The sequence below is a fragment of the Amborella trichopoda genome, chromosome 1, assembly GCF_054954075.1.
Source record: "Amborella trichopoda isolate Santa Cruz 75 chromosome 1, AtrichopodaSantaCruz75HAP2 v2.0, whole genome shotgun sequence".
In the NCBI taxonomy this organism is placed as follows: domain Eukaryota; kingdom Viridiplantae; phylum Streptophyta; class Magnoliopsida; order Amborellales; family Amborellaceae; genus Amborella; species Amborella trichopoda.
Window position 1 is genome coordinate 55517152 of NC_142336.1, and position 17317 is coordinate 55534468.

Here is a 17317-nt window from a genome sequence, read left to right on the forward strand (position 1 = left end):
CGTGCCGTGTTTCTCTCTCTAAGCCCCTATTCCTCTCTCTATCTTTTGTTGAAGCAAGCATTGAGAGCAGGGTAGAGAGAGAGAAAGGGGACTGGTTGAAGCAGTAAGGGTAGGGCAGAGAGAGAAAGAGAAAGAGAGATGGGGAAATATGTTGAGATGCTGGATGCCGGCTTTCGCATAGCGGCCAGGTTTCATGGTCATTGTCCCCAAACCGGTCGAATGTATTACAAGCCTCCGGCTTCGAAATCCAAAAATGAGGAGGGGGAGGTCGCCGGAAAAGACAGCGGTGACGGGAAATTGACTTCTGGCTGCAGGAATGACGCAGCCTTGGAGTCTATGGAGGTTATTTATTCCATTGCCTGAGCTTCGAAATATGCGAGGCTCTGAGACCCATTCATATGATTTTGGTCGTAGTTTTTTCTTTTTAACGGTTTCGAATTGGTAAAAGAAGCCAAAATAACCGGAAAACAAATGAATGCATAATATAAGAGAGCCTCTGATGATTATTTCTTTTTTTTGGCTTTGGATGATTAATGAGTATGGGATTCTTAGGAGGGGGTCAGAAATGGCCTCCGACGATTATTTCTTTTTTTTGGCTTTGGATGATAAATGAGTATGGGATTCTTAGGAGGGGATCAGAAATGGCGTTTTCGGTTCGATTGAAAAGACATTGTGCAAATTCGATTCTTAGGAGGGGATCAGAAATGGCGTTTTCGGTTGGATTGAAAAGACATTGTGCAAATTCTCCCTCTCTCTATATTTTTTTTTTTTTTTTTTTTTTGTAATTTGCGGGAATTATATACAGCTACCTGTTTTCCAAAAGTGTTATGGGGATTGAAGAGCACGATACTGAAGTATGAGCCCCTTTCCCTTTTTGTTTGACAGGGAACCTCTCTTGATGTCTCTCAAGCTCTCTCTCACACACAGATCATCAGGCAATCTCTCTCTTTTCCCCATTGGCTGGTCACTCTCTCGCTCAAATTCTCTCTCCTGAATGAGGATTAATCCGTCTTTCTCCCTAGGAAAATCTATTTCACTAGATCGTTCTAGTTGAGATTAAATCACTAGCGGCGGTAATCATTTGTTTTAAAATTTATCAATCCTGATGGGGAATACCCTATCTTACATAAATGTGTGTTTATTTGGGATACATGTATGAGTATATAAGTTTGCATATATGCGCCTGTCTATAGATACATATATTTAAAGGGAAAGGTTTCTATACTTTCCCTATAGCATACAAGATCTATGCTTCCCCTATAGCATACAAGATCTATGCTTCCCTTACCATCCTGCAGTCCAATTTTGATCAAAAGAGTCCCTCATTGTTTGATCTTAGATCTGATGTCTCAAAGTAGTTTATTTTTAGTTTTTTTATATAAATTTTATGAATATGAAATTTGGTACATGTCATCTTCTCATTAGGACGCACCTATAAAAAATATTAAAAATAATTTTTCGATAAAATATAATAACCAAAATACCCTTTGAAACTTTTAAGAGTATTTTAGTTATTTTATTTTATTAGAAATGTTTTTTTTATATTTTTTGCTAATGTGAGTTTAATAGAGGATTGGACGTACAAAATTTTGTTGTAGAGGAAGCATAGAAAGCTTGCCTATATTTAAAACAGGAAAGCATAAAATGTGACTATTTACCTTTAATACAAGGTAGTCACATTAATCTTGACAATTGGATGTGTTAGTGGGTGGATGCAATTATTCCATTGATCAAGCTCAAACTTTAAAAGAAATTTTTTTGAATCTTGTGACATATCCAAGCTATCGAATTTCACATCAAATGGTTCGAAAGAATTGTGACCACGTTGTAGCAAAGGTTGTCTCATTGTATACTTTTCCATCCATTAGTCAAGACTAATTCTTACCACTTTGTACTAAAAATAAATGATCTCACTGTATACTTTTTCATTAAACATTTCATATGTGATAACAATAGTAAAGAAGTTAAAGGGTAAATTCTATAAAACAGCTGTGAGACTAGCTTTACTTTATGGGGTAGAATGTCGGGCAGTTAAAAAACACATTTATTGTATGACCATTGAATGAAGCCCCAATGTATACATCCAAGATTTTATGATCACGCCACTCGCACGCTCACTATAATATAAATTTTTATTCTAAATTATTTTTATTATAAAATATATTTTATTTTTAAAATAACCTATTATTTATTGAAATGTGGCATTTCTAAATAAAGAATCACCAAATTCATTGAAATGTGGTGTTTCTAAATAAAGAAGCACCAAATTCAAAAATCGAACATTCAAAAAGAGACACGACATTAACAATCTATAGAAGTGTCGTATGGATTTCTAAAAGTACTGATATGTATTTTTGTATCAACCAATCGACGCATGGTCAGATCTTCTGACATGTATGTCTATATTTCATAAGGAATAGATAATTCAAATTGGAGAAATCGACTGAAATCAAAACTTTAGGAGAATGCACAAGTAGTCGCCCACTCCCTATCTAACATCCCTTGAAAGATACTTTTTTTCTCACTTATCATCATCATAACCTTTTTCCAATCAATTGAAGCAGTAGCATATGCTATAACCTACTTTATCTTTTCTTTATACCTCTTTATTGCCATAGCATTCTTTATCTTCTCTCTGTCTCTTTATTGTTTATTTATAAATAGGATTCTTTCCTTTGGACTTTCGATTGATTGATTCTCATACAAAAGACGCAAAGAGAAAATGACCTCATATAGAACTGAACAGGGCAGAACCACCTGACTTGGCATAATCAGGAAGCAATGTATGGTATTGGTTTCAATGCTAGGGTTTGTTTTTTTTTGGTAATTCAGTGGGGATTACAGCTCCTGTTTGTTTTTTGAAATCGTTAGTAGTTTTCCAATGATAAATGAGAATGGAAGCCTAGACTTTAGTTGAGGCACAAGTGACGCTACCACCCCGACCCCAACCCCAACCCCATTCTCCTTTCAATGCTTGGTTGGAGGTACAAAGGATGCATGTGATAATGTCCTTACCTTTCAATGCTTGGTTGGAGGTACAAAGGATGCATGTGATAATGTCCTCACTGAACCTTTTAGGGATTGGGTTGGGAAATCAATGGTTTGAGGGGCAGATGTAAGGGGTGGCACTAGACCTAGACCCGACTCAAAACCTGGGTATGGTTCAGCGGATTGGATCTGGGTCTAAATATTGGATCCAAATACTATTCAGGTTCGGGTTCAGGTCCAATAGACCAGAGCCAAATGTGTTATTATATAAATAATCTTTAATATATAATATTCAAATAAATATAATTATATTTTTAGTTATAATATTAAATACAGATGAATTTGCAAATAACCCCCCAAAAATAGACTTCTTATGCAACTTACCCCCAATTAAACTTTTTTTATTACCTTTTACCCCAAATTTAACTTTCCAAGAAAATACCCGCAAGTCATAAACAAAGGTAAAATGAAGACCAAAATACTTTCTGGAAAGCATGCGGTCCAGCACAACATGGGGGCGGTCCGACACTTTGTTTCTGGAAAGCATGCAGTCCGGCACAAAATAAGAGCGATATGGCTCTTTGGGCATGCGGTCTGGCACAAAATAGGGTGGTCCAGCACTTTGCTTTTGGAAAGCATGAGGTCGCGGTCCAATACTTTGGGCATGCGATCCGACACAAAATGTAGGCGATCTGGTACTTTGGGATTCTGGAAAGCATGCGGTATGGCACAAAATAAGGGCAGTTTGGCACTTTAAGCATGCGGTCTGGCATTATGGGCATTTTCATCAAAAAAATATGTCTTTTTAACTTGGAGGTCTTTTTAACTTGGGGTATTTGCTAAAAAAACTTTTTTGGGGGTAGGTTGTCTAAAAAGTCTCATTTTTTAGAATTGTTTTTGTAATTTTCCCTTAAATATATACATGTATATATTTAACATAATATTTAAATATATTTAAAGTATAATTTTTTTATTTTTGGATTGGGTTTGGATCCAGGTCCCAATCTAAGTCCGGATCGGATCCCATAAATTTTATCTAGGTTTGGCGCCAAACCCGACCTGACCCAACCCGTCGCGACCCCTAGGCGGATGCTTCGACATGACATCCCATTTTCTATTCCTACTGTTAACATATCTGGATCAGCTTTTTCTAGGCTTTTTAGGAGAAATTTCAAAGATCGCATCTTTTTGTGAAAGGTAACATTAAATATCACCACATAACTTTGGGGGGAAGGCACGTTAGGTTACCTCAAATGTAGGGGAGTTTGAGATAAGAAAATTTGTTTCATGAGGAGTGCATTTTAACCTATGCGGTTTGTAAAGCATCCATCTTGGATGCAAGTAGGTGTTTCATTTTAAAACAATAGAAACTAACCGTTCAAATGCTTTTTTCACTAAAATTATTATTTTTAGATTTTAAAATTTATTTATTTTTTCATATTCATAATCTCTCTATTAGAAAGTACATGTCCTTACAAATTTAAGTCTTAAAATCTATCTTCAAAATAAATTTATCGAGAGGCTCGCATTTCTGCGAATGTGGGGCCCTTGAGATAATGCAAAGCTTCACATGTAGCACCACCGACCTTTAATTTATGTGACCCTTATTTCTAGCCGTACGATTTGAATGGATAATTGACTTCAAGCATAATATCACATATTCGAAGAGAAATAATAGCGTGCTCACCGCGATTAGTGCTCCGCCTATTTGAAAAACCATGGAGGCACCAAAAACGCTTCAAACTACTTTGGTTCCAAGACTTAAAATCCATTTTTTTTCATGTCCGTTCATCTTCTCGTCGAGATCATCAATTTGAAAATTTCTAGGCATAGGTGAATTTTTTATTGGTTATGGCCCTGCCCAAAATATAAACCTTTTCTTTTCTTTAATGGAAGATAGTTTGATAGGGTCGCAGCCCTATTAAAATAAGTAAAGTCTTACCGAATAACTTGTTGAAAATTGTAATTTAAGTAATGAAAAACATTTACATGGATCATCTCAACTTTAACATTATGGTTGTAAAAACAATTAAGATTTCAAACTCTAAAAAATGTGTATATTTTAACACATTATGTAGACCATCCATTTCAACCTAAAAATAAGTGTTCAAATATTAGCAAGATCTATACATTTTTTGAGTTTTAAATTTTATTATTGGTGTTAAAATTTGATTTAAAAACCACCCTGAAATTTATTTTGTTGCCGAAAATGATTACGAAACGAGGATTTAAAGTGAGGCTTTATTTGGTTTTCATCGAAACTTGCGTTATAGAAACTTCATCCTTATTTAATTTGGATCTCCCCGACGTGGGGTAACAAACAAGTTTCGATTTGCTTTGCAATCCGCTGGTTATAAGTTTTGAGCATGTGTAGTATGCTACTGCAGGAGCATACTATCCGTGTTTACTTGGGCCAAAAACTTACTCGGGAGAATTTTATATATCTCAAATTTTGGGAACCACCTAACAATCATAAGTTGATTATTTTTAAAACAAAAAATTTAGTTTTTGCATTTTTTAACACTTATATCTCACCCTTCAAAACTACTCACCCTCAAAAAAATAGATGATCTCTATTCAATCTTGCGTTAGATCACTGCCTTTATTTTTTTCAAGCACATAGAAAGTGCAATTTGATTTTCTTTTTTTTTTTAATGAAGAAAATCTATTGGTTGAAGAGGTTATATCCCCAAAATTTGATGTTCTCAAAATACTCCTAAATTAAGTTTTACTCAAAAGAGTAAATACAAACTATAATCTTGCATGAAATCTTTTTTGGCCTAAGCGTTATTTAGTTTGGAGCACCAAAAGCATTCGACTCCATACGAATGAAAATGGACAATCTACTATTAGTATTCGAATAACCTTATGTGTCTTAAAACCCGTTGTTGAGGTAAACCAATTGTGGATCGTCCAATAATTGTATATATCTATTGTGGATCGTCCAATTGTATATGTGTATAAAGAAAGCTAACAATAGTTGGACAGTTATAATGATAGTAATAGCTGGACAGTAATAATGAATAGTAATAAATGTGGATTCCACCTATATTACTATTCAATATAGCTGTCTACCTATTATAAGTTTTTTCCATATATATATATATGAAAAATACTACACAACGTCTATAGGTGAAAATAAACAGTGATTTCGCCTACCCCCGTCACCGTCTAAAGTTCATCGCGTGGTCCCGATTGTTCGATAGTATTTTATTTTTTATTTTTTTTCTATAAATCAAAATGACTTAAAATTTGGAGCGTGTATTCATCAAACATAAGGTAATCTTCTAAAATTAAAAAAAAAAAAAAAACCAAAAAACAAATTTACATAAAAAATTGACCAAAATACCCTCAAAAAATTTCAGGGGTATTTTAGTCAATTTATTTTTTACATATATATTTTTTAATATTTTTATTAGATGTGCCTCAGTAATATGTACATATCTTCCAAATTTAAGGTCATTCCGATTGGCTGAAAAAAAATGAAAAATAACATACTACAGGACAATCGTGACCGCGAGATAAAATTTGGACGGTGATGAAGATAGATGTATTCACTGTTCATTTTTTCCTATAGACGTTGGAAAGACTTGACTTTTCCCCCCCTCTCTCTCTATATATGCCCTCCTTCCCCTCTCTATCTTTGTCTTTGTACAATTGTCCCAATGTCTTAAAACCATAAATTAGCTATCTACTGTACCGATCTAGATATGCTGAACCAATGAAAAATGGGTGCGGTTTCTATAAGATTGCAAACTTAAACAATCCAATATCGACGCACCTCCAATTTTATCATAACATGTAATTTTGTTGTAAAAAATTCTTAAGATTATTTTAAAATCTTTTTTCATATCTAATTAAAAAATTTTAAATTCCAAAAATGGTTAAAACCAAGTAGATCTATAAATATATGAAAATCTTGAAAATTGACGGTCTAGATAATAAGTTGCAAGATGCATTTTTTTTGAGATTCAAAAACTTTTTTTTTTTCATATCCATACATCTCGATGTCGAGATGATCAATTAGAGGGTTTTCCAAAATTAAAATAACATTTCCGATAGATTTTTGAGGTGCATCTATGATTCTACGTTTTAAGGTTGCAACCTTATATAAACTTTTCCCATGAAAAATTGGTAAAATATAATAACAAAATCAGTCACGGCAATTGTAAGGGGACCTAAATCATCTACCCACCATATCAACGTTTTTTGCGAACATTGCCTCTCTCATCTCTCTTAATTATTATTATTTTTTGGAAGAGGTTAACATTCGTTATTTCCACTAATGCTTTAAAAGATGCTTCTCTCTTAGTCTCTTTATTCCCTCTTAATCTATTTATTCTTTATTTATCTAGGATTATTTTCTTTGGCCTTTGAAATGTAAAGAACTAGCCAAGTCAAAGATGCTTGTGATAAATAATTGAGAAGCAATGTGTGGTATTGCTTTCAATGCTGGTTTGTGGCCCTAAAGATGCATGTGATAATGTCGCCGCGTAAGTTCAAGACTTGCAACACCCCAAAAGCTGGTTTGGAAGCTTTTTATTGAAATGTATGTAGCAGTAAAGTTTTTTTATTAAAGATGATGACGATCATTATTAACTGTTAGATGTAAAATAAGATGGTTGAGCTTGTTTCATTGATTGGACAAAAAGTATTTTTTTGAATATTGCGATATATTTTAGCCTATTAAATTTTACATCTAATCGTCAAAAATGATTGTGATCTCTCTGTACCAAAAATAAATGGTTTCATACTATATAATCTCATTTTTAAAACTAGTAAACTTGATGATTCATGACGAATTTTGATAAAAGAAAATAATACAGTATAAAAAAAATGAAAGAAAATTAATCAAAGTACTCGTTAGAGATGAAGTATTTAATATTGGGTTGTGTTAGGGTACTCACACTATAAAGTAATTTATCATTATACTCAATAAATTTGTACACTTATACACCTTTATTTTGTACATAGATTTTTTTTTAGGAAGAGTATTTTTTATCATTAGGATGGATGTGACATCATCTATATAAGTGTGAATTACCCACATAGAGCAGTAAATGTCACTAGTATACAAAACAAAAATATAAAAGTATCCAAAATTTGTTAAGTACAATGATAAATTACTCTATAGTGTGAGCAACCTAACATAATCATTTAATATTTTGTCTATTTGTATTTCAACTGAATACCGTATCTTCTTTTATGAGTATTTTGAAGCTAAATCAAAAGATGTGACATCTCTAGTAAATAATTTGACAAATCTCCAAAAAAAAAAACAAAAAGCTAGATCAACTTATTCGGGCTTTTTGGGAACCATGTCTTCTTTTATGGGTATCTTGAAGCTAAATCAAAAGATGCAAGGGAAGAGCTAAATTGTTCATCTCTAGTAAGTAATTTTACAAATCTCCAAAAAAACTAAAATACAAAATGCTAGATCAACTTATTTGGGCTTTTTGAGAAAAACTTCAAAAATCACTTATTTTTCTTGATGAGTAACCTCAAAGTCACTTCCAATATATCTACCTCTAACCTGGAACTTGAGGGACAAGAACCAGATACCTTGGGGGGAAGGCACGTTACCTTAACACTGGAGGACTTTTGAGACAATGCAAAGCCTAACATGCAGCACAACCGATATACAAAATTTATGTGACCCTGATCCTTGCTGTACCACTTGAATGGACGATTTGGATGACTTCTTATAATGTCTTAAGTTAGTCTCTAAGCATCTAAGTTGGTGCGGATTAGAGTTTTTTTTTTTCTTTTATTTTTTTCTAATAAATTATTTTGCAATAAGTCTTGCGCACCTCTGTAGGGTTACCCCAAATAAAGATAATAAAATTATTTTATATTGAAGAAGTTGACCAACATACCCCTAAAACAAATAAAAGTATTTTGGTTATTTTATCAAAGATATATATTTTGATTTTGCTAGGTGCACCTCAATAAGATGAGAGCACGCCCCAAATTTCATGCAAGAACGTTTTGTAAGAATTAAAAATAAAACAATACTAGGCAAGACCAACATTAGCAGGTCTTTTATTTAAATCATGATTTTTGAAATCCATAAAGAACTCGAGTTTTTCAATAGATCTTAAAAAAAAACAAGATTTTAATAAAATATTCAAAAAATCTTATTCCTTGTACTTTAATGAAACTTCCTCTCTCTCCATTGATTTGATACGTTCGAATTTAGGTTCGAGAGAAAGACATTAAATGTAGGATTAAATAAATAATCTTAATTTAACAAAAAAATTTATCAAAAGTTTTCACCAATATCATAATCATCATCACAGCCTTTTCCCAACTATTTGTGATTAGATACATGAATATTGGTCCGTCAATCTGCTCTATCAAGGAGCATACCCTTACTGAGGCAATAAGTGGCTATATCTTTTTTCATTACTTCCAACTACGTCCTTCCCTCCGCCCCTGCTATACACACTATACAACTAGTTTTGTCCTTGACAAAGAGCCTTGGGAAAAAATTAAGATGGTCCACCCATGCACAACATTTCCAGATCTAGTTCCAAAAACAATCCATGTATATTCTTGGTGGAATAAGCAGCATTACTAAACATCAATGAGTTAATAAGTAGCTCCCTAGAGTCAAGCCATATATACAAAACTTCTTTACAGTTGACCCCCATCCATGGAAGGAAATGGAAAATGGCTGGTCATTCATTTTTGTGTAGGTTATGTAGAATGTACAAAGAAGCAGATGACAGGAAGATACAAACAGAGTAGCTGAGAAGATCGAGCCCAGTCACTATGTTCACCATCTTGCTCCTCTCAAACATTTTAACTAAGAGAATCATGACTATGACGTGCCCCACCTTTGTTTTCAATTCGTCAAGAGAGCTTATCTTCATCCACCGAGGTCTCTCCTGCACAATGAAAGAGAATTTTGTTTTTCTTGACAATTAAAGTAAACAGATCCATCACCCATCTTTTTGCATTTCAATCTCTAGGTAACATCGTGACTGCTTTTTGTTATCAGGGACTCAGCTCAGTAATTCCTTCGTGAACTTCAACTTGTTTTACTTTTCTCTTAGAAATTTTTCATGAAAATCACCGAAAACATTGCAAAAATTAATATAAAGAAAAAGGAAGACACTAGTAAATGTCAGGACAATAAACGTAGGTCAACTCAACCAAAATACTCCCACCCAAAGGGACATTGTGCCATTTGCTATTGGCAAATTATAAAACTGTTTCTACTGGTTTCAGACTTTCAATAAGAATTCTCACATCACTATTAAATGGTTTTGTATCGTACTTTAAAGAGTATCAGGAAGAGTGAATGAGATATCAAAGAAAGTTGCCAGGACAAAAGAGTCCACGGCACAAAGGTGGCAAGCATTTGCAAATGGTTATGAAAGGTTATACTTGCAAGGTCTCAAACAATCAGATGATGAACTCATTTATTGGGAAGCTGCCTGCTGTAGCCAATAGTTAAGTAGGCAAAAAAAATAAAAGCAACTGTGAAATCTGCTTTCAAATATACAATCCGCATAAGTATCCTACCAGTGCAAGCAAAACCTTCCGTAAAGCTTGACCTTCCCATATTACATAATAATAGGTCAGAAATTGTCGGATATTAGAAGGAATATCTAATAAATGTCTTTTGTAAGATATTGGCAGTGAAAACAGCACAATTTGCGATCAAATATCAGAAACAATCCAAATAAGTATCCTATCAGTATAAGCAAAATGTTCCATAAAGCTTAATCTGCCCATATTATTTAACAATAATCCTCTAATTGTCAAATATCAGAATGGATATCAAATGTATGCTTTCTGTAGATATTGACAATGAAAACATATGAGCCTAGTAATACAAAAATCAAAAATAATGTTTTACAAGAACCACCCAAACCCTTTAGAACTGGAGTATATGATCATAATGAAGTAAAAGAATCAAAAAATCTTAAGGGAAATGGAAATCCTCTCTAGAAGCATAACAACAGATTGCAAGGAGATCCAAACAAGCATATGGGAGAATGCAATTTTTCTTTCAGAACTAAGGTTAGGCTGACCAACATCTTTTTGTCTGCATCTGGGTCAAAATGAAAGGACATTTACCAACAAAACAAGGACATGACAGAGAAGCACGTTACATATCTTCTCCTTTTAATAGTTGGCATTTTCTTTTGAGAAAATTATACAATGAGACCATTTATTTTTGGTATAAACAGGTCATAGTCATTTTCAGCCATTGGATGTGAAATTGACTGATAGAGGTGCGCTATTGATCTGGCAAAGTCCCAAAGAATATTTTATGAACTTCATGAAAAACCCCAAGCTGTCAAATTTCACATCTGATGGCTCGGGGTGACTGCGACCTCCTTGTACAAGGGTAAATAGTCTCGTATACAAACTCTTTTTTATACCTTTGAACAGAAACAGACACTCAATTTGTCCAATAGAATAGTAGATACCTTAAGAGCAAACATTCCAAACAAGGAAGACCCCCCGAGTGCACGGTCATGAGAGGCAGGTACATTAGGAGACACGTTGCTAATAAATAGACCATATAATCCCATGCCAAATATTAGCATGACAGTGCCCGCGAGATAAACATCTGCACAGGAAAAGAAGTTCAGACTTATTCATCCCAGTAGAATGAAAGCAACCAATTCACATATTACATTATTAAATAATACAGATGTTCACTAGTATAAATGGACCTAGTAGAATTAATCCATGCGACTTTAATATCCCATACATTTTTGGCTGACTGCAGTTTACATATGTATCACATTCTTGACCCAATTCTGGCATGGTACAGGGCATTGGATTCCGAGGGAAGTTTCATTTTTGGGAGTTGGAACTCTTTTATTTTTTGATGGTATTTTACAGAGTCAATTTCATCCAATTCTGAAGGAAATTTGGTGTTGGAAGGTGTCTCAATAACTTTCTATCAATTCTGGAAGATTTTCCTAACTGGAGCCTTTATCAATGGTTCACATTAAAGCTTGTGAGCAGAACTAATGTGACTGCAATAAGTGCATGCATAATCTGTCTTTCATCAGAGCAAATTTTCTTGTGGAACACAAGGCAAGTCGGTGTTCATATATCATAATTGCTATGTTTTGTGGTTTTGTTTAGCTGTCAACCTTTTAACAAGCACAATTCATAGAGCAAATTTCTTGCAGAGCAAAGCGGTCCACGTTTACAATGGCAACAAAATGGTCCATAGCCGTCCAATTGAAATGGACGCCTAGAGATTTTGCACCTTCCCCCAAAATCTCAGTCCACCATTGAACTGGATGGATGTGGACCCCATGATCAATGCACTACACATTGACCACTTGGTCCATAATCCAGTGGAGTATCTTATATGATACTCCAAATGGAAATGGAATTTGCCATCCATTCTCAATGACAGAATGAAGATTAACAATAGTGGAACTCACCAGGACATCCCCCCATGTACAGTTTATCAACAGGAAGAAAGACAAGATTATCATTTACTCCACTGGAATATGGTAAGCATTTTTTTTGTTAATGAATCATTGGAGTATAGAATATTTCTCCATCATATATTTCATAGGAACTGTAGAAGTTACAATCGGAGCACAAAGCACATAATTTTGCATTCGTAGATTAAGAATAACAGAATTTCTTGCATGTGAACACATAGATATATACATACCTTTGACATACATGTACAAAGATTGAGATAAAAGTAAAAACATTTACTCATAATTCTCACCAATGGCCTCAACCAAACGGAGAACCATCTTCCCAGTGTGAACACCTCTTAGACAGCTTGTCCAATAAACCTTGTATGCATCAACAATGTAAACACAACCCTAATTGAGAGAAAAATAACGATTAGTCAATATATAATAGCATCCTAACTTTAGAGGAAGAGCATGAAGACAAAGATATATTTTGTTTTCTACATAAAAGACTTTATTCTGTGCTCATGGAAAAATGATTCTTGCACGTTTGACTAGCAAAGACAGGTACTAGCACAAACAATAAACATATATTGATGCTGGTCAATGTTACATGTTTTTCAACTCTCCTGTAAGGTTTTGGGGCTTCAAGGTCCAACTCAAAAATGATACATTGGAAATATGGTATTAGACATCATTTGAGAAAGATTCAATTGATGATGCCAATATGGATGATATCTCACTTCCAATTCATGTGTAAGCTTCATGACGGCGTACCTCCTTTCCAGCATATTTTGTAACATACTAGATAACACAGATACATAAGAGAGAAATTACATTGAGAAAGCACAACACGGATCCAGCCAAGGAACCTCCAACAGCTAAAAGTGCCAGAAAGCGGAAGTCAAAGATCATCTGTTTGAGAAGAACACTCAAGATTAAACATCGGAAGATGTAAAAGAAAAAAAAAACTTCAATAAAATAGAATGGTCAAGCCTTTCAGCAAAAAATATTTTGCTACACATGTCAAAAGAAAAAGAGAGAAACACATAACAGGTAGAAGTCAATTACTGGTAAACAAATGTACGTCTGATGAAGAGAACTGAGACTCAAGCGTAAACAAAAATGGGGAGAAAACCACATCCAAATAGTACCAGAAAAGAAACCAATTTGAATATGTGAAGACTTCTTCTTTCAAGTATTTCATGTAACATGATCTATAATACACAGACAAAACCAGATGAACTTTAGGGTTTAATCACTTTCCCTATCAGGCTAGGAAAACCAATGAAAGTATTATCATCTTTCCCTGCATTGAAAGGTAAAATCATGGTGTAGGCGATATAAGATTAAATGGAATACACTACATAGAAGCAAATTCACAAGACATGCATATGGGCATCAGCACGAAGTATCAAGAAACCAAAACTTCAAACCTATAAAATACCGACTATGTCCAAAATTATTGATACTTTAGACATGTCCCTATAGAAAATCAATATGAGCTCATACCAATGTACCCTTAGCTTAAGCTATGCTAAAACACAAAATTGCTTGTTCAGGACCCTCTTCACAATCGTTGGTCATTGATATAAAAGTAAGAGCCATACAGATAATGGGGATTAGATAGAAGAACCTCACAATGACTAGCATTAGCTCCCAAATTCATATTCCCTAGGCAATCCACAGTGGAAAACGATTGCATGATCCCACCCTGCTCCTGTGAAGAGCATCTAGTGACTATATACTTAGGTGTCCATTAAGAACTAATCAATTGATGTGTATATGGATTTAACTGTAACAAGCACTTACATAGAGATGTTGTTGTGTTTCATTAACTATGATCCCTTAGGTAGAAGCCTTAGAAGCGATGGACTGTAGACAGAACTTCAAATTTTTGAGCAAACACCATTGCAACTAGCCGGTATTTTCATAGTCCTCAATGCCACTACTTATGTTCTTTTATTTTTATATAAACATGTGTTGTTGAATGGAGGCACTGGCATGATTGGTTACTAAGTTGACAATGGCAACACTATATCCCAGGTTCAAATCCCACATTGACCATCACAGAAAGTCATATAAGCATGTGCTATAGTGTTCGGTATGATGCCCTTATGTTGTTCGTATAGGTGCCCTAATCCTCTTAGGTGGTCAGATGACAAATTTGAGTGAGCATTTCTAAGGCTGTATAAAAAGAAGTTCCTCTTTTAATTTATGTCTTTTATTTGTTACAAGAACCTGTAACCCAAGACAAAATACCTCAGAAACCCTTGACAAAGTATAAAGCACAAGCAAGCTCATCCAGCAACCCAATCACCACATATCATAACTATGGTACACTTACCAGATGGGCAATCCAAAATTCAACATAATCTTTTTTACTGGCCCAGAGATGTTTTTTAAATTGTTGATATCATTAAAGTTGTCCAATAAATCTATACCTAACATAAAGGGATGAAAAGAAAATTCTTTAACAACCACCAATATGCAGTAAAAGAGTAACCAGAGAAATACACCGGTAAAAGAAAACAAGTTAGCAAGAAATCGATAAGAACTACGAAGAGAATAGGAACAAGATTAACCAAAGAAACAAAAAAAAAGCCATAATTGATAGAAACAAGCTACTAAAAAAAGAGCAAGCGCAAAAGTAAGAAACAAATAATTAACAACAAGAATCAAGGTAATAAAAACACAATTTCCGAAAGGAGTTGAAGACACACACGCTCAACATTGGATTCAGTAGATGGAATGAAGTTAATCATAGCACCGCCATTAGGGCTAGCCACTGTTTCGGGGATCCTAAGCCCTACTTTACCAGAAGATGAACCAGAAGAATCATTAGAAGAAGAAGAGTGAATAAGAGGATCAGAAGTAGTGGCACGAACAAGCACGCGCTGGTGTGAGGGCACGAAGGCAGGTGAAGCAGGGCGGCGGAAGGGGGCAGTGCTCGAGACAGGAGATAGGAGTGCCACGGCATTTAAGGCAGTCGCCATGGAGAGATGAGAGAGAGAGAGAGAGAGATCTTTAAAATCTGACTGTAGACAGAGAGAGCGCATTAAAAGTTAGAGGCCAGGAGAGAGAGTTCAGATATCTCTGGTTAGAGAGAGAGAGAGAAGAGTGAGAGAGGGCCAAAAAGCAATGGGGAGGGCGACTTGCGCGAGCGTCGCAATCAATCTCACTGGGAAGAGTGTGGTTACCGTTGATCCTCTTCACAGTAGGCGGGAAATGGAGTACCACGCGGTCACAAATGGCAACAATTGGTGAGGCCAAAATTCCTATGCTCCCGAAGGAACATCTTCTCCATTTGCTCCCCCTGGCAAAAATACTGTTACCCCCAAATCTCGATGAGCACGTGTACCATGCTTCCCAAGGGCTATAATTTACTTCTTCTCCCCCCGTAAGATGACCTACTTTAGAAGATTTTTTCAATTTAAAATATTGGAGGTTATTTTAATTTTTTTAATTTAAAATATTGAAAATCATTCTAGAATTACTAGATGATTATTCTAAAAAAGAAGAAAGGTTTATGTGATTGTCTACCAAATAAACTATTTATTTTTAGGTGCGGTTTGTATATAGGCGAGGCGAGGCACTAGATAATCAAATTAGACCCCACCTTCAAATAGTATCAAAAAATGTGGTTTCAATACTAGAAAGTTTTTTGATAGCCTTAAATTATGTTTTCATCTTTACTTATAAAATTTAAAGCTTCAAAAATAGTGCAGATCGAACAGATCTATGAAAACTTGAAAATTAACAGTCCAAAAATGTGTTACAAGATGCACTATTTTTAAAACTAAAAATCCATTTTTTCTCATGTTCATGCATCCTGAGGTCAAAACAACCTCTTCTAGTGAAAGTTTTGGGGTAGGCTCTATTTTGATTGTTTAGAGCTTAGGCTCTATATAAACTTCCCCCTTTATCTTTTGTATATGGAGGTCATAAACCTCACTCATTAGATGTCAAATATAATAGCTTGGAGTTAGTCACGAAGTTCGAAATTTTTTAAAAAAAAATTATATCTATTTAATGACACTCTTACAACCACTTATGTTGAAATTTAAGGGACAAGAATGATAGTAACATACAAAAGATAAATGATCTCTTTGTGGACAATCCCGAAAAGAAAGCTCTACAATTTGAATTTTCTAATACTTAGATCTTACCATCTAAAATTGGATGGTCACTATTCAATCTCGAGATATTATTTTTTGGAAATGTATATAATGAGACTATTTATTTTTTATACGAAGAGGTCATGATCATCATTAATGGCCATATTTGAAATCAAGTGGTTGAGGATGTGTCATTGTTTGGGCATAAAGTTCAAAATAAAAGTTCTCAAACGTTATGACTATGGATTTCACATCCAATAGCTAAAAGTGATGATGACCTCCATATATCAAAAATTAATGGTCTCGTAGAATAGAGTCCCCCTCTTCTCTTTTAAGTGCATAGAGGGTACAATTAGGGGAAAAAAAATTTGATTGAGGTTAATCAAACAGTTGAAGGGGTTAATCTTCAAAAATTGGGGTCCAAAAGTTAATTTTAGACGAGGTTTTGCCCGAGGGAGTAAATGGACATTCTACTTTACATACAACCTCTTGACCTAGCAACCAACTTTTAAAAAAAAAAACAAATAAAACACAGAGTGTATGCACCTCAAAATCGACATCATAGGTTTGAATTGGAATCGTCTGATGTTTGGGCAATGATAACCACATGCCAGTAACCATTTGAATAAATCCCATTCGTAAAAAGTTCCAAACTGACTTACCTTTACGATAATAACCGGATATTTTATGCAAATTTTTGTTTTATTTATTCACATATTTAATTTGTATTCTAAAATAGAAAATACTTTGAGGTTATTCGTTACTTCTATTTTTAAAAAATATTAAATTGTTTTTATTTTT

At 34.4% G+C, this 17317-nt stretch overlaps 1 protein-coding gene across 1 annotated transcript; it reads right to left on the minus strand.

The window, feature by feature from the left end:
* Window positions 1-9515: 9515 nt before the first annotated feature.
* LOC18440862 (uncharacterized) lies at window positions 9516-15755 on the minus strand. The gene is made up of 5 exons (XM_006850999.4): window positions 15122-15755; window positions 13236-13313; window positions 12710-12809; window positions 11433-11575; window positions 9516-9878 (listed from the first exon to the last, which is right to left on the minus strand). Exons 1-5 carry the CDS (start codon window positions 15455-15457, stop codon window positions 9669-9671), a joined length of 867 nt encoding a protein of 288 aa, XP_006851062.2. The 5' UTR covers window positions 15458-15755; the 3' UTR covers window positions 9516-9668.
* Between the last annotated feature and the right edge of the window lie 1562 nt (window positions 15756-17317).

Bases quoted from the DNA above. Each gene is read 5' to 3' on its own strand.
- LOC18440862 (XM_006850999.4), bottom strand. From the start codon at position 15,457: ATGCGCTCTCTCTGTCTACAGTCAGATTTTAAAGATCTCTCTCTCTCT. The intron at 13,314-15,121 runs GTGTGTCTTCAA...CTTCTCAAACAG, and splicing joins CTGAATCCAATGTTGAGCGT to ATGATCTTTGACTTCCGCTT. The intron at 11,576-12,709 runs GTGAGAATTATG...TTTCCTGTGCAG, and splicing joins CCGTTTGGTTGAGGCCATTG to ATGTTTATCTCGCGGGCACT.